The sequence below is a fragment of the Cystoisospora suis genome (assembly GCF_002600585.1).
Source record: "Cystoisospora suis strain Wien I chromosome Unknown contig_1766, whole genome shotgun sequence".
Taxonomy (NCBI): Eukaryota; Apicomplexa; class Conoidasida; order Eucoccidiorida; family Sarcocystidae; genus Cystoisospora; species Cystoisospora suis.
In genome coordinates, this window is record NW_027154566.1 from 58,802 (window position 1) to 78,075 (window position 19,274).

The 19,274-nt window shown below is 55.9% G+C and overlaps 2 protein-coding genes across 2 annotated transcripts; one reads left to right on the forward strand and one right to left on the reverse strand.

Annotated features, from left to right (window-relative positions):
• Nucleotides 1–113: 113 nt before the first annotated feature.
• On the forward strand, nt 114–4,305 carry CSUI_003917 (ppg3). The gene is made up of 2 exons (XM_068064112.1): nt 114–2,574; nt 3,167–4,305. Exons 1-2 carry the CDS (start codon nt 937–939, stop codon nt 3,935–3,937), a joined length of 2,409 nt encoding a protein of 802 aa, XP_067923919.1. The 5' UTR covers nt 114–936; the 3' UTR covers nt 3,938–4,305.
• An 853-nt stretch (nt 4,306–5,158) lies between these two features.
• Nucleotides 5,159–16,836, reverse strand: CSUI_003918 (uncharacterized protein). The gene is made up of 7 exons (XM_068064113.1): nt 15,522–16,836; nt 9,907–14,826; nt 9,401–9,506; nt 8,651–9,040; nt 8,028–8,336; nt 6,906–7,759; nt 5,159–6,246 (listed from the first exon to the last, which is right to left on the reverse strand). Exons 1-7 carry the CDS (start codon nt 16,013–16,015, stop codon nt 6,021–6,023), a joined length of 7,299 nt encoding a protein of 2,432 aa, XP_067923920.1. The 5' UTR covers nt 16,016–16,836; the 3' UTR covers nt 5,159–6,020.
• Between the last annotated feature and the right edge of the window lie 2,438 nt (nt 16,837–19,274).

Genomic DNA, 19,274 nt, shown 5'->3' on the forward strand with positions numbered 1-19,274 from the left:
GTACGCTTGCCTTCTGCAACGGCGGTTGCATGCAGGAGGGTGATAGTCCCATGGAAGACGCTGGCAGTCCAAACTGCGGGCTAGAGCTGGAATGGGAATAAACTTTGTCGGCACAGGAGGTCACTTGTTCTCCCGCCACTTCACCTTTCGCTAGTCGGCGTCGTGGGCTCGTACGTAGTGCGTCTTCCTCCACCTGGACGTCGGGGAAAGCATAGCAACCATGTCTTAGACTTAGGAGGGGGTCGGTGCCTACTTCCCCATGAAAAGAAAGCCTCGCGTTGTGAACAGCTTTGTTGAATCACGTGTGTAGAATGGCTGACCTCGTCGCCACGTATCGATTTCTCATTTCGCAGCATCAAGTTTTTCTCCGTCTTCGTTTTCCCTCCATGCCTCGACAGAGTCGGCGGCCGTGTCGGATTTCAGTGCTTGTCTTGTAGTGGCCGAGACGGTCTAGGCTCTCTGCTTCTTGTTCTCGTCTTTCGGGTATTCCTGTTGATAGTGCCGACAGACAGCGTAGTCCCTTTTTGCTTCGCTGAGCTTGCTTGGTTGCATCCATCCTTTGGAAAGGGATGCGGGAGTCAGCTTTGGCGCTTTGGCAACGGCCGTTTGCTAGACGCGGTCCCGGAGGATCAGCTCTCTTTCAACCGATGTCCGCTCTACTCCACAACTTCAATCTTTACGGCATTCGATTTGCCCGCCTTTTTCGAGGAACGCGACACACGTGCACTCGCCGCTTGAAGTTGCCCAACTTTGGTGCGTGCTTTTTCCTCTCCACATCCGTCCGGGCCCCTTGAATGAATTTCCCGTCGTGTGTATTGGCTTTCTGTGTGTGTGGTGACGACCGCGTGTTCTTGCCACGTACTGCGTCCGACTGCACTTCTGATTCGAGCGCAAGTAGCTTCACTTTGTTTTCGCCCCGGCGGGCACACTTTCTTTATGCTTGTAGAACTGACCATGGTGTTGGTCCGAAGTCCGCGTCGCGGACCAGTGCTTCCGCCCCGGTCAGCAAGCCCAGGTGCTTCCCCTTCGTTTCCGTCCTCCGACAGGTTCCTTTTTTCGGACGATTTCCAGGAATCAAATATATCTGGTGAGGGACAGGCGAGTTCAGCCCAGGACAGAGATCGGCAGCTCTCCTCTGTAAAGCCAACCAGGCGCAGTCAGGAGCTTTTTTCTGCCGCCGATTCCTCCTGTTCCGGCTCCAGCAGCCCTCGGTCCCCGTCTCGGTCGCAGCTCGGCCGCCCTGTGTCTGCCGTTACTCTGCGGCCTCCGTATTCTCGTGTCCTGTTCACTTCGACAAGCGGAGTGCCAGAGAGAACTGGTTCCCGTCCTAACTCAACCGAAGCAGAATGTGAGAGGGAACCAGAAAAGTTGATGGTGGAGCAAGGGCGAGAGGGGCTGGCGGCTGGACCGGGAGAAAAAGACAGGAAAACGAGGGGAGGCGCTACAGTGGAAAGCAGATACGCTGGAGACACTTGTTCAGCTTCACCTCGTCTAGAGCCAGCAGGCAGGAGTGCGCGTGTTCAGGAAAGTGAATTACCAGAAGTCTGTGATGTCTACGGACCGGCGCCGGTTCGGCCGTCTGTTAGTGTTTCGAACGCGCAGATGCAGGGTCGGGTTTCTGATGGGGCACTAGCTGGAACTGCAGCTCTCAGCACAGCGGGGCAGGTTGCTGGATGTAGCTTCTCGTCGGATCCATCTTCGGTACGGACTCCTGCTAGGGCCACGCGAGAAAATAGCTTGCCTCTTTCTTCTCCCGAGTCTGCGATGCCGGCGTCTGCCTTCATTCCCAGTGCATGGCGAGGGGAAAAGTCTCAAGCGCCGCCACAGGAACAGGTACAGCGAAGTACTGTTGCTGCTTCTCACGCCTTTCCGTCTTCTTCATCGTCCCATACGACGAAAGATCATGGAGGGCTCTGCTTTGAGGAAGCCGCTTGTCTCCTCGATCGAGGCCGGTTGGGTGCGATGGACGCAGCCGTCATTCCGAGTGCGCCTCTGTCCCTGCTCCTCGAAGAAAGTCCATCAAAAAAGTTGCGAGGTGACTTCCAGGCTTTTCAGATTTCCGGGAAAACTCAAAGGGAGTCGGAAGCCTCTCCACTCGCGCAGCCCGCCCCATCGGGCGGAACACCCGAGGTGCGGACGATCCAGGCCTTAAACAACTCCCCGAGGAATTTTCAGTCTGAAGGCTTTTCTTTTAGAGTTTCGCCTCAGAGACACTTGTGCGAGACGGAGGCTGGCGTGAAAGAGAAAGAAGACGCTGGTGATTTGTTTACTCGGACCAGTGGGATGGTGGGCGTACAGCAGGAGACAAATGTGTTCCACGCGAGTCGATCTGTTGGTTCTCCCAGCAGAGTAGGATCCTCTCCTTGCGCCCAGGTGGAGAACCTCGCAAGGCGGCTCCCAGCGTCTCGTGCCCTTCAAGAGTATGTAAAGCAGGCGGCTCTGGGAGGAGGAGCGGAAGGAGGGAAGAAATCCGGGGCAGTCCCCCGCACAGCACAAGGCTTTTTGGAGGAATGGAGCTCCCTCGTAGATGCCACAGTTCGGCGCCTCTGCGATATGACAGAAGAAGAGAAACAAGTGAGGATTACTGCTCGGAGTTTCCCGAGTTGCGTCTGCCAGTGGTGTGAGACTTCTCGCTGCAGCAGAGGAGCAGATGCATGTGTGTATGTGTGCCCGGAGTCTTTTGTCTTCTGAAAAGCGAGCCGATTGAACTAGTGGCTTAGAGCATTGTCAGAAAGTTTGGCAGAGGGAGAAGCGTTAACAGTGCATCTGTGATGCTGGGAAAAAAGCAACTGAGAGGTGTCGCTTCCTGAGCTGTTCCGTCTCCAGCTGAAGAGTGCGCATTCGTCTTATACACTTCATGTCAGAACTAGCGTGCACTGGACTCCGTGTGTGTATAATAAATGTTCCCTAGTTCGTGCGCGTGAGGGACGCCTGCCGCGTTTTCTCGTGATGTTTGGTGAGCAGTCTGAACAGGGCAATGTGATTGGTGACCTGTGTGCGCTATGTCTCCGTGTGTATCACACGTTCCGAGTAGGCAAACTGTAGAACCACCGGTCGTGTAACAGGAGCCTTCTAGCTGTGCTGGATTGACCTCGGTGTGTTGTTGGTTGCTTCCACTCGCTTGAGCGATCACAGCCGCCTAGAGCCACTGCTTCGGTTTCTGCAGGTGACTCGTTACATCATGTTGGAGGGTCGCATGCTTCGTGCTGTAAGGCACGCCTCTTCCTCTCTCACGCGTCGCCGTGCGGCAGTCTCGGCTCGCCACTCAGAGGCCGAGCAAGAACTGAACCAGCAGCGAGCCTCGTACGAAGAGAGTGAAAGAGAGTTTGACGTTGTACAACGCCACGCTGAAACCGCTGCCGGGGGGCAAGAGAAGCTGGAACGGCGCTTGAAGGACACACAGCGGAAGCGCGAGAAAGTCGAGGCGTATAGGCACCGCATGCACGAAAAAATGTCGGCGTTGTCTTTTGCTCGGCAAAAGAAGATTCGGTTGGCCGAGGCGCTAGCTGCATCTAAGAAGGAGAGTAACACCCAGGAGAAAGTCTACCAAGGTATTCACCAGCTGCTGCGACAAGTGACGAGATTTGTGGTCAACGGCGTAGCAGGAGGCGTAGTGACGGGGGTCCTAGTGCCAGACGAGGACTTGGTGCCACCTCGTCTACTGAGGAAGCGACGGGTGGGTGTAATGCCATTGTCGCATAGTGAACAAGAGAATGTCGACACAGGAAATGCCGAGCCAGCGATGCTTACCATCGACTGTGAGAAAGAGAATGAAGGCAGGATGGATGCAGATTACTTGTGGAAGCTTATTGAAGAGACACTTGGCATTGATGGGGTTGCTGTAGCTGATCTCCTGAGGTTTGTAGCCAACGACGAAGAAGCTACGGGGCGCAGAGGAGGCGAGCGAAGAAAAACAGGGAAGGAAGTGACGAGGTAATTGCTTGTGCGAGACAGCTGTCAGCGCACACTGAAGCCGACGGAGAGGGGGGATGGATACGCCGGAGTGTGTGGTGGCAGAGAGGGTATTTTCGTAACACGCGAACAACGAGGTTGATTGTGAATACCTAGAGGTTGGTGTAGAGGTGCCGCACGTGGCGCGAAAAAGAGGTACAGCATGGCTGCTGCCTTTCAAAGGGTGCGGTGGCCATCGGCTGTTTTCGCGGGGGTCTAGTTGAGCAGTGATCGCCACTGCGTTCTAGCTGACTGATTGTTCGTCCGGAAAGCGTCTTCGGTTGCCCCCGAGGGGGTCATCCTTGCATGTCAAACATTGCTGGCAGGCATTCATATATTTTTTCTGAAGTGGGTGTTCGGAAGTGGAGATGACGATATTCGATCTTCTGCGGTGACAAACTTAAAATCGTACGCCGATGTGCTGCTGGCAGCTCGGTCTGGGTCATGCTTGGTCCTGTCCAAGCAGCTATCACGCCACACCTAAACCCTAAAGTTTGAAAGAGATACACATTTCGTGCAGCGGCGAGCGTTTGCTATTTGCTCCGGGAAGAACCCAGCGCCCGTCTGGGGCACGTTGCGCCAGCCGCGTGTTCCTCTACAGCACCGAGACCAGCGCAAATAGTAAGCGTTCCATGTTTCACTGGTCCTCGGAGAGTTGTAGGACAGAACGCATCGACTGGGGCTCCTATCGCCTTTCCCATTGTGCGCCGCCTGTGAGCATCTGGCCGTCAGGAATGGGTGCAGGTCTCTGGATCTATGCACGAAACGGGTAACAGTCGTCCCTTGTGTGTCATTGTCTGACGCGCGGCAGACCGTCAGAACCTGCGGGCGCGTAGCGGTGTTTGACGTTTTAACCTGTAGTCGAAGCTGGAAGTGCCGGGCCCACCACTCTTCTGCAGAGGCGGTTTTTCCTGTTCCTCTTATTTTGATGTTGGGGTGGTCAGCTTTGCGCCACGCAAGGCAGAGCGTTCTGTGTAAAACTCACTAGTGCCCCACCGTCTGCGATACTGTGGGCGACCTAGCTCTTCGGTATGTAGAAACGTTAGCACACTTGTTTCTTGGCTCAGCACAGTTCAGAGACCGCCGCAGAATCTCTCCACATTAGCAGAGAGTGCGATCAGCTACTTTTTCCTTTTGCTCGGCAGTAAACCACTGTCCTCACTGAGTACACTGAGTATTACGGATCCCTGGATCACGTTTGGACATGCGGTCTAGTAACGCACTGTTAGGGGGACACCCGATATCCTGAAGTCTGTTCAGTTGCAGTGCCGACCGTACTTGAAACTCGCGACGACCCACGACGAACCCCCAGGGACCTCATTGACAACCTTTCCGAGGGTCATTCAATAGTTTGGTTTCAGCCGTCTCTCACTCGCTCCTGCGCACACCAAGACTGGTCGAGTAGCAAGCCAGAGACAAACTGGCAGGCTCTCGTCGAGGAGGGGCGAGTACCTAGTACCCGACTAGAGCTCACTGCGCCGTCACACGTATGCTTTCGAGCTCATTATGGTGTGTGGAGCTTGATATCCGCAGAGAGCGACAAGAGAGAATCAAGAAAGCTCCCCTTCAGTGGACTCACTGTCTACAGGGAGACGTGCGATACGAGGACCCACCTTCTCTGGGCGGTTTGTATCTTCAATCACATACTACCCGCATCACACACGGTTGGCGCTTCTCGAATACACATCAGCGTCCTTCAAAAGTTTTTGATCCTGGTGGGCACACTCCGACTTCAGCAGTCCACCGATAACACCGCCTGGGCATAGCAACGGGCAGAATTCACCCGAGCAAAGAAATAGTCGTCTCAAGACAAAATGCCCTGTTCTCGCAGCTGTCTTCGGAGCTCTTGAACGCGTTCTCTCGCCGCTGAAGCTGACCTCCGGTCAGACCGGGCATCTCCGAGTAAACTGGACGCTCGGTTTGTGATCTCCTCACGGGCACCCATCAGAGAAGAGGAAAACGCGGACACGAACGACTTTGGCGCACCTCCCTCAGTTCCTGACGCCGACGAGGCCGCGGCCGCGGAGAGCGCACATGGAAGACCCGGCAACGATAGCATTCCTGCTTTATCATCCAAGAGCGACGACGGCGTTGCGGCGTCTGTGTGCTGCGAAGACCCGAGGCAGCTGGCCAAGTGGGAGGGGGGAGCAAGCGAACTGGAATGCTTTCCTGAGCGGAACTGAGAAGACACCGGGAGGGAAAGTGACGCGGGGGGCAGATTGCTTGCAACAGTACTCTTCGTCTGGCTGAAGCCGGAGGGTGTTGAAGAGGAACGGGCGCAACGTGGCGCGTGTTCTGAAGACCAAAGAAAAGCAGAACGAAGCAAGACGGCGATCATGAAGGCTGTCTGGTTATACGGCTCATACAAAAACGCGAGCCTTCGAGTTCCGCGCTCTCCCGCAATCTTCACTGGAGTCAATCACAACGATCATAAAACGCACGAAAAATATACGTATATTTATGCACCTGCCTCTACGTACGTCAACACGTGTCCACACTGACCAGCACTGGCACCCTTTCTCGCCAGTCTGGCAAGTACGGGGTAGACTCACGCTTCCAAAGAAAGCCAACTTGCAGCTGTATCGCGCCAAAAACACACGTAAAAAGCGGGCCAGGTGAAGCGCGCGCAGCTTACTCGCGAAGACCACGCCTCCCCTCAGGAACGGGCAACGCGCACAGGACTCTCGTATCTCGCTCACGTCCGTGAACGCTATGCTAGGCACAACACATCCCCACGCGAGCGACAAAACAAACAACGAAGCCATCCTGGCCGTTCTCAACGCCCCTCAGTTCGGAACGGACTGGAACGCTCGGAAACGAACCACACTTCTCTTTCTTTGACGGGATGACCGATGTCGCGGGCACGTGATCATGGCTGCCTAGTGTTCAGCAGATTCAGTTCGAGGCACTATGGGTAATCCGCGCGGAAAAGAACGGAAACCGCTGCAAGTTACTTGCCTGATCTGTTTTCCTCTAGTTCATCTTCCTCGGTCTTCTGTCGTGACAGTGGCGTTCCTCGACGCTCGCTCTTTTCTTCCGCGTGTCCCTTCTTCTCCTCTCCAAACCCGTTTCCTCCAGTGTCCTCAAGAGCTGCAAGCTGCTCAGAAAGCTGCTTCTCGAGCTCTTGTCTCTGCTCTTCCAGTTTCTGGTTCGCGTCCGCGCATAGGGACCTCAACTTGGCAGCAATTGATTCCTCCCCATCGGCATGATTCTCATGCTTAGAACACGCTCGCGAAAGTCTCTCACAATCAGAAGGCTCTTGACCCGGTTTCCCGTGTGCATTCCGGGTGTCACCTGTCTCTCTCGCAGTTATCTGTTCTCTTCTGTTGAAGACTCCATTTCCTCTCAAAGTACGTTCCACGGTCGACCCCGGCTCGCGTCGGGACCCGGTTATTCTGTCCTCCGTCCCGCCTGCGTTTGGAGCACACGGGTAACCGGAGAACGAACCCGCAACAGGGAAAGCGAGAGAACACGCGGCGGCAGGGGCGCCGACCATAGTGCAGCTTGACTGCACAGACCCACTTGCTAATCCGTGTAGACTTTCGTTTGAGCTTCCCAAGACCATCCTCTGTACCTTTTCGAGCTCTGCGTTCCGTCCCTGAAGGGACAGCACTAGGGCCTGGAGCTCCGCCCGCTCCGTCGCCCACGCTGCGGCCCGCTTTTTGTACTCTGTTCGAACGTGAAGAGTGAGTTGCTTCTGTTTGCCCAAGGCGCTTGCTAGCTTCTGCTCTCTCGCAGAGATTTCAGCCTCCAGGAGATTCGCTTCGCGAGGGTGGCCCGCCTGAACTCCTATAGTGGACGACGGTTTCTGAGAACACAGGTCCCATCAAACACCCTGCAGAAAAGGCTTTCTCAACAAACTCTTCATTCTCGAGAGCACTTACGAGATGACAGCCCCCCTTGACCAAACGAGACGAAACACTCTACTTTCCGGTTTTTGCCTCAGATCCTCAGCAACAACCGACGTACGACATACTGCACCCCTACGAGCCACTGATAGGTTAAACTGCCAAACAATCAGCCGCCCGACAGAGGCGACGTCGTCGTGGCTGTACCCCGCGGAGACGCCGACTGACCGGGGGAGGTTCAAAGTCAGCTTGGGTCAACTGATTCTTAAACTCCTTGTCATCTGTTTGTACACCAGACGCCACACAGTTGGCGCGCTTCCGTGCGAAATCTCGTTCCAGGTCTTCCCTGGCCTTCTTGTGCAGAGCGGCCTCATGATGCGCATTTTGTAGGGCTTCCTTCATCCTTCGCATCAGGGAAATGAGTTCACTCAGTTTCTTCTCGAAGTGGATTTTCTGCTGGGTAGTTGAAGAGAGACGGAAGGTTGTTTTCCGCATGAGTTCTGTCTGCTCTCTGTAGCGAAGACGCAAATCCTCCATCTGGGAATCAGAAGTTCAGAAGCGGACACAGCGTTTGATGTGCGGACAACGCAGGAGCTGAAGCGCCAGTGTCGTGTGTCTTCTGGTGCGTGGGACCTGCCGACGTGAGGTTAGCAACCACCGCTGTCACCGTGATCAGCAGCATACGCATCTATAGGTCTCAACTCGTCAAAGTTAAAAGTTGAAACTGACAGGGTCTCCCGGGACACGAGCCCACTGTAGTTTTTTCTGTGGCCGCGGTATCTGTCTCTCCGACTGATGAGACCGTGTGGACGCACCCGCTTGTTTTTTCAGTGCCGCCCCTTTCTGCTTACTTGCATGGCTGCAACTTCGCGGGCCTGCAGCCCCTTGACAACTTCTGTCCTCAGGTCTTGAGCCCTCTTTGTCCACATGCCTTCGGTCCTTCTGGACTCACTCAGTGCCTCACTCAACTCTGCGATCACCTGCTGTTGCTGTTCTTGTTTACCCAGAAACGTCTCCTTCAGAGTTGCGAGCTGCTTCTCGAGGTCCTCTAGCTCCGCACGTCGACCATCTCCCTCTTTCAGGCACTCCTCTCTCGACTTATCCGCCTTCAAGGCGAGAAGCCGAGCTTTCGTCCGAGAGGCGCTTTTGATGATCTGTTGGATCTTGTGCTCCTGCTTAACCCTTTCTTCACGGAGACCCGTGTTTTCCTTGAGAAGACGATCCATCTCCTCGTGCAGTGCCTGAGTACAAACAGGAAGGGGCCTCAACACTTCGATGACGAGAGGAGCAGTGGCGCACTACCTCGGGATCGACAAGCCAGTGCCGCGTGAGCCACAAAGTTGCATACACGTAATTAGTGATGTAGAACAGAGAAAGATTCGGAGAAGCGGAGAACGGTAGGTGTTACCTCGGCTCGAGGGCTGGCAGTACAGCTGTTACATGTTAGTCGATATCGGCTCCTGGAAGAGAACTGCACTTTAGCCAACCGAACACACACGATGGGAGTCAACGCGGAAACGTATGTCTACGCGTACACACACTAAGAGACGTGTGTTCAATCAACGTGACTGTCCATGGCAAGTGACCATGCGCAAACTCACCTCAACATGCTTCTCCGTGGCCAACAGAAGTTTCTCTTGCTCCTGCCGGCACTCCACTGCCTCTTGCAGTTTCTCCGCTTGGGAATCGTGAGACCTCTTTTCCGATCTGCTCACCATCACCAGAGTGTAAACAGCGTGGCCCGCCGTTGCCCGGACTGCAGACCAAATGTTGACAACCCAACCCCTCGTCCCGCTCGAACGAGAGCGAGTTGTCTTGCTTCGGTGCGCTTACAGACTAGTAGGCACTGCGTGACACGTTTAGCCAGTCCTTCCGAGTTCTCCATTATATTCACACTGGTAACAGTGCATGAAGATCACTAGTTCACCACGAGAACAGCCTCAGCGAAGAAATGCGAACCAGTCTTCCCGGAGGCAGGATGCACGTGGAAGGATCCGCACTGAACTAAATAACTGAAACATTTAGTCGCTCTTGCTGGGCCGTGGCCTGCCGGACGGAGAGCATGAGTAACCCACGGGAAGGACTGACACAAGTGGGCATGACTTACTGGGATGCCGTTTCATCTCTCTCCCCATCGCGCTCCCCGACAGCGTTTGCGAGTACTCCGACATCCTTGGTTTCAACAACCGCGCTGACCTCCTGCGACTGAAACCGTCGCCTCACTTTCGCCTCTTTCTCTCTCGTCTTGTCTTCCTCTTTAGATTTTGGTCGCTCCTCGCTTCCTTTCTTGCTGGAGTGTTTCGTATCACTTTCGTCAGGCCTGTCGTCATCGGTGAACCGTCCTTCCACCTCGGACAGTTCTGATGTGCTCTGGCTCGTTGCCGCCGTCTTCCGCGATAGGCCCCTGTCGAGTCGGCGTGATGTACCGCGATCACGAGTGCAATCTCCACGAGTCAACGAGGGGGAAGTCCCCTTGCTCTTCTGTCTTCGACGGTGACTGCTTCTGTTTCTACCACGCCTCGAGTGTGCACTTGTGCCCCGATCTGGGTGTCTAAGAGACTTTTGCTGTGCGGCCTCTCGGTCACAAAATGGTGCTACCATCTCGGCCGATGCCCCCTCTCGACAACCGGACCCCCCGGCCTTCTTTTTTTCCCCTGTCCTCCTGCTTCGTTTTAGCTCTCTATTCGGCTTCTTCGTTGACACAGCGCATCCCGTCTCTTCATGCTCCTTTCGCGGGGGAACCTTGACCGTTGCCGGTGCCACAGTTTCACACTCCGAAAGAGACACACTTGAAGATGTGGCTGCCCTGCTCTCAGAGCCGCCGGGGTAGAATCCTCGAGGAGACGCACCTCCTGCTGTTGTGGTACACGCGGTTACAGAAGACTGGATGGGAAGGGAATCAGCAAGCCTCCAAGTTTCCATTTGTCGCTGGTTCTTGGTCCCCACGAAATTCTCCTTGTAGTTGTCCTCGATGAAGCTGTGACGAAGAGGTGGCCATGCAGAATCCACACCTTGCCCAGACGTCACGCTCGTGTCTGGAGGCGACCCATATCCTCGCGGACGCGGTAGGTCGAGAACTTCTGCTTTATTGAAGGCAGGGTGGATTTTGTTCAGGACATCCGCAGAAGCGAAACACGCACTCAGGTCGCTCACCTCTCCCTTACCGCGCACAATACCTCCTTCGTGGTGCCCCCCACCACCTGCTGATCCTGGAGATTTCTGCTCCACCACAGAACGGCTCCCCAAGGAGCTCAGGCACCGTGCGGCTCGAGCCCGTGGCCCGGCCAGGCCATTTCGACCCTCCTCACGAGGCGTAGACGGTCGAGAAACGCATCGCCGGCCAAGGCCTGGCACTCCGGACGCTGCTGTCAAGTTCGCACTGCAGCCTAAAGACAGATCTGGAGGCAGTCGGCTTTGCTCGCTCAGGGAGGAGGCGGCGCTAGCAGTCCTGCCTAAATCTGTCGAAGCCCGCCGTGTCCTCGGAGTGAGACTACACATTGGACCGGCATTACTTCGAGGACAAAACGGGTTCGAAGCGCACTGGTCTCTTTCCAGCTTGCTTCTGTTTACAACCTGCCCGGTGAGTTCCGCAGGAATTAAGCTACTTTTCCCTTGGATTCTCCGAAGCAAAAGGCGTGCGCTCGGATCACCTCTACTCTCCCTCTCGCGCAGAAGTCTCTCAAACACGTGAAGTTCAACACGGCGGCTCAGCGAGGGCAACAGTTCATTGTCGTTTTCGGTTTCAAGGGCGTCTGCGTCTCCGGCACTACCGCCTGCTAGGCTTGGACAGATGCTTTTCAGATCAGCCTTTGGTCTACCCTCTCTGTGGAGCTCCACTGAACTGTCTTTCTCTGTTCCCAGAGAAGCCCCCAGCGCGTCTTCGGCACTCAGCGGCGTGCCTAAGCCAGAATTTCGGCGGGCCAGGGAAGGCGCTGGCGGCAGAGCCGTCGACTGCGAAGGCACGTTGAATCCTTCGCCTACAGAGTCGTCGTGCCCGAGGCGTCCAGAACCGCCCGGTGCGTCAGCTGGAATCGCCGAGAGGAAGCCGCCTGAAGGGTGTGCAAGATTGATGAAAAAAGGAGGACCAGCCATTGACATCAAGGGCGTAGACGATTTCCCCGCTTGCTGGTTTAGTGATTTGTTTTCGGGCGCCTCCCTGGATGTCACGGCCTTGCGCGACCGTGCTAAAGTGCCCGATTTGGCACTGGCCACCCAGGAGCCCACCAGGCGTGGAGACACATCTCGTCCTTCTGCAAAGCTTCCGACAGGTACAGTACCCCCCGCACCCTCAGATCCAGGTGTCAGACCGGCAGAATCGTTACCACCGGCCCACTCAGTATCATTCCGGTCCCGATCCCTGGCTATCGTTACGGCAGCAGCCGCTGCCCACAAGTTGGAGTCCGCGACAGGAAGCTCGCCCGTCCTGGTAGGGCTAGCGCTGTTTGGCCTCAGATAGACATCTGGTACCTCGCCTAGAAGAATATTACTGTTTTCCTCCGAAAACGAGAGAAGAGATCCAAGGACCTTCCGCGTCTTTTCCGTTTCGCTCACGTCCTTCAGCTTGAGAGCACTATCTCCTGTCTGTGGCCACGCTCCACCTGGTCGTGTCTCTCCAGAAAAAAGTGTGCTCCCAGCCAACTTTGAACCGATGGTTTGGAGAATAGAGTGCTGTTGCGCCACCGCTTCCGGTGTCACTGCCGGAAGTAGCAGGGTCCTGGCTTGGGCGCCGGCTGGCAACTGAGGTCCGAAAACGCGAGGTGTTGACAGATCGACCCCAGTTGACACGCCGGGAGCTGGTGTATTGAAAACAGAAAGCAGAACATCGTGCACTGCAGCCGCGACCTTCGATTTGAAGTCGTCACCCGTATCTAACTCCCGTTGCTTGCTGCACCCGGGGATGGTTTCCGTGACTGAAGGATGCGTCCCCGTTTCTGGGGCGTCTGCAAAACGTTCGGTCCCGTGAGCCCGCCCGTCTGGCTCTGCCTCCGCTTCCGAAGTCCGCTCTGGTTGAGCGGCCTCAGAGAAAGGCATGACTGTTTCAGCAGTTTCTCCGTCACTACCTTTGGACGGCACATCGGGACCGAGAGGCTCCCTAATCTCATCATCCACCGGAGGTGCTTGTCCCGCAATTTCCAGTTCTTGTAGCTCTTCCAGCTCTTGCACAGCTGTCGGGCTGTCTTCTAGGTCTGCAAGAGATCCAACCGCTCCGCCGCCGCCCGTGTCCTCCGTCGTCTGCTCCGCAGGCTGCTCTCCGTCCCGTTCCCAAACAATGCCTTCCTCTTCCTCCGATGCCTCGCCCCGCGACTGACTGGCCTCGGCGTGTGTCTTTTCGTCCTCTCCGCCGTCGTCTGCACAACCCGGTGGCTGTTCTTTCGAAAGAACCTCCAATTCTCCTTCAGGGCGTACAGCCGCCTCCTCAGCACCATCTGCATCTTGTTCGACCGTTTCCGTTTCCTCTGCTTCACTGCTTCTCCGCATACTAACTGGTGCTCGCTTCATCTCTACGTACTTCGCCAACGAAAGCTCTTGTAAAACCCGCAGCTTCTGCTCCTGATCCTCTACTGGCACGAAGTCTACAGCGTGTTCGCCATCTTCCTCTTCTTGCCTTCCTCTGTGCGCTCTCGTCTCCGCAGTCCCGCTTTCCTGCTCATCCGGGCTCGCCGCGGTCTCCGCTCTCCGGCAAGCCCCGAGTCCCGTAAAACCTGCTTGTTCTGGCCTTTTGTTGCAGCCGAGTGAAGCAGAGGCAGGAGGAGGGAAGGAAGAGGTTATCGATGGAGGGAAGGAGGAAGGCGGCGACAGAGTGAGAATCTCCCGAGGAGTCCCTGTCAGGGTCGAGGCTGTTTCAGAGTCTCCTTGTGAAGAGTGAACACACAATTCACCGGGAGTCTCGTCCCCTTCCCCCGCCACCAAGCCCCGTCTGGAGGAGAAGCCCGATGAGCCCATCTTAGCCGCTTCTCGTTGCAGACGCGATGTTTGTCGTCGCGCAGGGAACGACTGAGGCGTCGTCTTTAACTGTTCCTCATCCTCTCCTCCCGCGTCCAGCTCGTCGTCAGTAACACCGAAACGAGGCGATCGCGGACTCTCTTTCGCATGCAGAGACGCAACTGTCTCAGTTGAGCCTCTGACTTTCCCTGCTGAAAAAGAAGTGTGTGCACTGGCATCTTCTAGATGACTTACCCGCAACGCCGCAACACCAGGTTGGACGCGTGTACTCCTTAACAAACGCGGATTGTCTACTTCGTCTTCATCCTCGTCGGCTGAAAAAGACCCATCCTCTGGATGCCCTCGGACGGCGTGTGGTCCGGAGCCGCGAGAAGAATTAGGTGGGAAAGAACAGCGTGAACGTGGCTCTTCACGCCCGTCGATTTCCTCTGCTTGTTCATCCCACTCCTCTGCATCCGCGTTCAGCAGCATCTTCCGACCATTTTTACGACCCCAACTTCTCCAATAGTCTCCCGCGGGTCCTCGGGAGAAACCGATTCTCCTCCCTGTATCGCGACATGCTGCTTCAGGCGGCACGTCTTCGTCACTTGACTGCTCTCCGTTGCGAAGAAGGCGGCGCCCAGGAGTAAACGGGACGTTCTTGTCGCATTCTCTCTCTGCTCCTCTTTCTGCATGGTCTCGCCACTGACCGTTGGCATTGTTGTATTCCTCTCTGTAGTCAGCCTCACTCGGGCCTGCTGTCCCGTCGCCTTCTGAGTCCTCTTCTTCTGACTCATACCCCACTTCTTCCTCTTCTGCGTCGCTTGGCAACATGCGCAACGATGACTGAAAGGCCCGTAAGGAAGCGTGCCACTTCCTTCGCGGCTCTACAACAGATTCTGCCACAACGCGTGCATGGCCCTGCTGCAGTGTATGAAGAGCAGGGTCGATCAGGCGGGGTTGTCGGGGTCCTTCAGGAGACAGGGGTGTTCCTGAAGTCCGAGCAGCAATCGCGGATCTTGCGAACAGGAGGGAAAAATTGCGAGAAAATCCAGTATCATCGGGGTGGGCGTAGCTCCGTCGCCCCCGGACCCTGTGGAGTAGCCTGCAGCATAGCAGAAAAACAGTCCACCTAATTGAGACAGAAGCCAGGGAAATCTCGAGGGTAAATCTGACGAACAGACCGGCAATAAACTAGTGAACATGACACTAAGGCTTTAGAGAACATAAACGCTACGGCGAGTAGTCCTATTTGCACTGTCCGCGATGCCGTAGAACAGGCACCATCTGATGACTGGGGTATTCCATTACCAAACCTTGGAAAACTGCAGTTGTGAGCAGCAGAGTGACCACCGAGGCAGGAAAAACGAGTGCGCCAAAACAGCGACTGATGTCTGCACGGTTGGACAAGAGGAGAACCGTCTGTACACAGGGCTAGCCCGGACGGCCACAGTACGCCACAGTCCTCTCAATACTCCTGCTGGCGCTGCGGAGAAGCTAAGGGGCGCGCAGCTCAGGAGTTGGTGATCGTCACAGCAACAAGCAAGGAGCCAGCATGACCACGCGCCCGGGGCCAGTAGGGAAGCGGCGTCACAGAGTACCCCTTTCTCCTGCCCCCCACGCAGAACGTCTATCTGCGTTGTTGTAAACCCGTCTTCTCTCTTGGCTTTCAGTGAGTTCAGCCCTAAGACCACGATAACAAACACCGCAAAGCGCGCCTTTGACTCCAGCGCCTCGCATCGGATTTCCGCGAGAACGTTTCCTCGCGGCGACGTGTCCTGCGCACCATCCACCACTTACGCTCGCTCGGCTGCTCCAGAAGGGCTTTCCTCTTCGTCGCTTGTCTTGTCAGGTGCGTAGCCTACCGTCACGCGCCGACTCCGTGGGGGGGCTCGGGGCCCTCTGAACTCCGTTTCCCGAACCAAACCTGTGCTCCCTCTCGCCTCCTGCGTGCCCGAAATCCGCCTCGGTTCTCGGTCTTCCTCGTCCTCGTGCTCCTGTCCCCCAAGACGAACACTGTGGCCTCGCTGCCACGAGGTATTTGAACAGGAACTTAGCCGTGTCCGTGCGACTTGGCTCCACACATCTTCCTCAACACTCTCAGGAACACGAACGTGCCCAAAGGGAGAGCCCGTAAGTGCTTTGTTTCTAATAAAAAGACTGTCTCTGTCGTTGTCCTCTTCGCCAGAAGACACGAAGCTTCCCTGAACCCTTGACGGCGATCTGGCCGCGAAGCGGCGCTCCCCGACAGCCGCCCCGAAAGGTGGCGCGGATACGAGACGATGCGAAGTCATCGGTTTTGAAGCACAACAGGCGACTCGAGGTCAAAAACACGGGTGCTCAACGTCAGGAAACGAGAGGCGAGTGCAAGGGTGAGCGAGTCGTCTGTCTGGTTGCCCGAAAGAGGGGGCGATAGTACCCGGGTGCGGCGCAAGTCTCGAAACGTGAAATATCCGGGTGAAAATCTACAGAACGGCAGGAACCATTCAAACAGACGTCACGGAGACACACAGAGAAACGGCCATTCAAGTACCGATGGCTACAGCCTTCCTACACACGAGGAAACGAGTCTGTACTGAATTGAACGAGAAACAAGTGAAGGAACCAGATTATAGCAAACTGCCGATCAGCACATGCGATGACAGAGAGACAGAGACACTGGATCTACGCTGCTTTCACCAACTGGTCTGGGCAGGCATGACGATCCGCGACCCGACACGGCCTGGGGCTGCTTCTGGACACCTGCAGACACGCGTTCAGCGCACCACCGGGGAAAAAGGAGAGCCAGCAATGCGCACGCAGTGAAGGTGCTGCGCACAAGTAGCACTTGCAATAGATATAGCTGACTGAGAAAAGAAAGGGCGCGACTATCCGTACAACTCGTTCAACGAAGGATGTTATTGTCACATTGGTAAAAGACACCACGAGGCTGCCCCGGGGCTACCCAAGCAGCCAGACACTCTGTGGAAAGCGAACGAGCTTTCGGAGGAAGCATGTCCAGGAGCAGCGATAGGAAGAAAAATATCCAGGAACTTTTTTCCTACACAATTTACTGGTACTTTCAGCTTGGAAAACGAGAACAGTGGTGCAGTCTGTCGTCTGGTCACACATTTGCGGCCCTATCCATGTTGCTAGCAACACACCACTCCTGACGGCCGAGCCTCCCAGCTGTGAGGCTGTAACTGCTGGATGCGAACAGCAGGGGACGGGGAGAGGCCCCCTGGCGAGTACTCAGGTGTCAAGCTGAGAGTCTAGTCGCATCATCGCGTCTTAGTTGCATGCCTTTTGTGTTTTTGTGGGCTCGTTAAGCAGGACCTGCTTCGAAATGGGGTAGAGTCAACGCGGGGCAACACCGTTCCAGCAGGAAGGAAACCTCCCGCCGCGAGACGCCCGCAGCATAACCTGCAGGTCCCCGGGGTGAGTGTCGGGTTCCCCACTTGCCCCGGAGTATGGGCATCGGGGCGAGACGTAATTTCTACCAGTAGTGGTGTCCCGACAACCTAGTACTTTGTCTTCGTCCCCTCGCCTGTTTCGCGTGACCACTATATGCGGTAGGCCATGCTGCCACAGTAGCCAAGAGGAGGCGGAACCGTATAAAGGTACATCTGGCAGGCTGCAGACAGGCAGACGGTGTGTCCGACTTTCTCCAGGCTCAAGTCTGGGTATGGAACAGCTGTTCAGGCAGCAGGCTGTGCTGCCCGCGTTCCGACGTCAGCAGCGTGGCAACAGTGCACTCGGGTCCGCCAGCACCCGGCCTGCGACAACGGCTGCGCCTACTCTGACAATAGCACGCTACCGTATCCTGGAGACTGAAAAGAGAAACTTGCATGAGCCTACACCTACAATTGGGAACGGTCGGAGCTCCACACTCGCTCTCGACAATAGCCGCCTTCTAAAAATGTTGTGCTTTCCTTTTTCGCCTGGTTCCGAGCCTCTCTACCCGTACGTGCGTAATGTACAGTGCAGCCCGCGCGCACTACAGCGGCAGCAACGCGCTATGGTTCGCCAGTGCTCGGATGTGCGACAACGGCTACCGTTTCACGTCAGGTGACCTCAGCACACCACAGCGAGTAGAGAAATAGTGATTATTGTAATAATTAGTGCCTGGGAGGATCGGAGCTCCGCCCTCGCTCCCGATGATCGCTGGCNNACTCTCCCGCGAGAGTTTCAGAATTTCACGAAATAACTACCCCGATAAAGCTACACTACAGAAAGAGTAAATTAAATTAGAAGGCTAGTTAATCAACTAGCTCATTACTGTATATCTATGCCTCGCCGCTGGCGAGCGAGGCCCGTAGCAGTAGCAGTAACTAGCAATGCTAGCGTACCTATTGTGTCCCGCGGTGCACAGTCCGGCTGGCCCGACACCCTGAGCTGGCATATCTACCCCGTGCTAAAGATGACGACGCCCTCGTCGTGCAGGCTTGGATAGACCTCGCGCCTCCTCCACCGCCCTTGAGCGGCGTCTCATCGTCCTTCGAAGGCCGTGTTGGCGCGGCAGTGCCCGATCCGTGACTCTCCTCGTCTTCGCCTCGCGACGGGGTGTGTACGTCGGAGCTTAGAGGTATGCCGGCTCCTTGGGACGAGGGTGCTCTATCTTCGTCGCTCCGCTCCTGTAGGAGAGGTAACACCGTTGCTTCGGTCGGCCTTGAGTGCCCGTCTCAAGGACTGCCGCGCGGTCCCCTGCGGTGCTATGGTCAGCGGTAGGGGCGGCCATCCGCATTCGCGCAAAAGGCCAAACAGACCCAGGTTCTTCTGGCAGGTCTAAGAGTTTAAGTTGATCTCTCGTTACCTGCTTCTTCATCCTCGTTGCCACATCAATGACCCCGTAGATCTTGTCGTTGACAAACCTTTCCGCAACAACCCATGGCCCTGCCCGCCTGGGCGCCAGCTTGCCTGGGTACTGCCCTGTGGTGGGGCTCAGCCGCACTGCCACGACGGCACCCCGGGGAAAAATCGACTTCGAAGCGCCGCAAATGTCCCGTTGCCGTTGTTCTTCTTTTACGTGTGCTTCGTACACGTACACTCGAGACCGCCAGAGTATTTCTAGACACGCCACTGATACGGGGTCGTGCCTTGGCTCGTCCAGATACCGTTGCGCGGGGAGGAACCCTTCCCGCCCGTGCTCGAGGAAGAAGGAAGAGAAGCTCGTGGCGGTGTGCGAAGTAGAGTTATGGGTTAAGGCCACCGCTTGCAGGTGCCTGTCCCAATCTCTTCCGCCTTCATCCACCAAGGCACCAAGTGCCTTCTTCTTTAATGTACTTATAAAGCTCTCCACCACCGAATTTCCCTTTGGATGGTAGCGCGTACTAAATAGTTTGCCCTCTCCCATGCTGTCGCACAGGCGTTGCAAGACGTCAACCACGAATTGCGGGCCGTTTTCTGGCAACAGTAGCCGTGGAACGCCGTGCTGCGGTACCCACTTTTCCAGCAAAACTTCGACAATATCCATGGCTTCCGCCGTCGCAAGGCTGTCAACTCAACCCATCCACTAAGGTGGTCGATGACTACTAACACTAGAGAGAAACCTTTTGTCAAAGATCTTCATCTTCG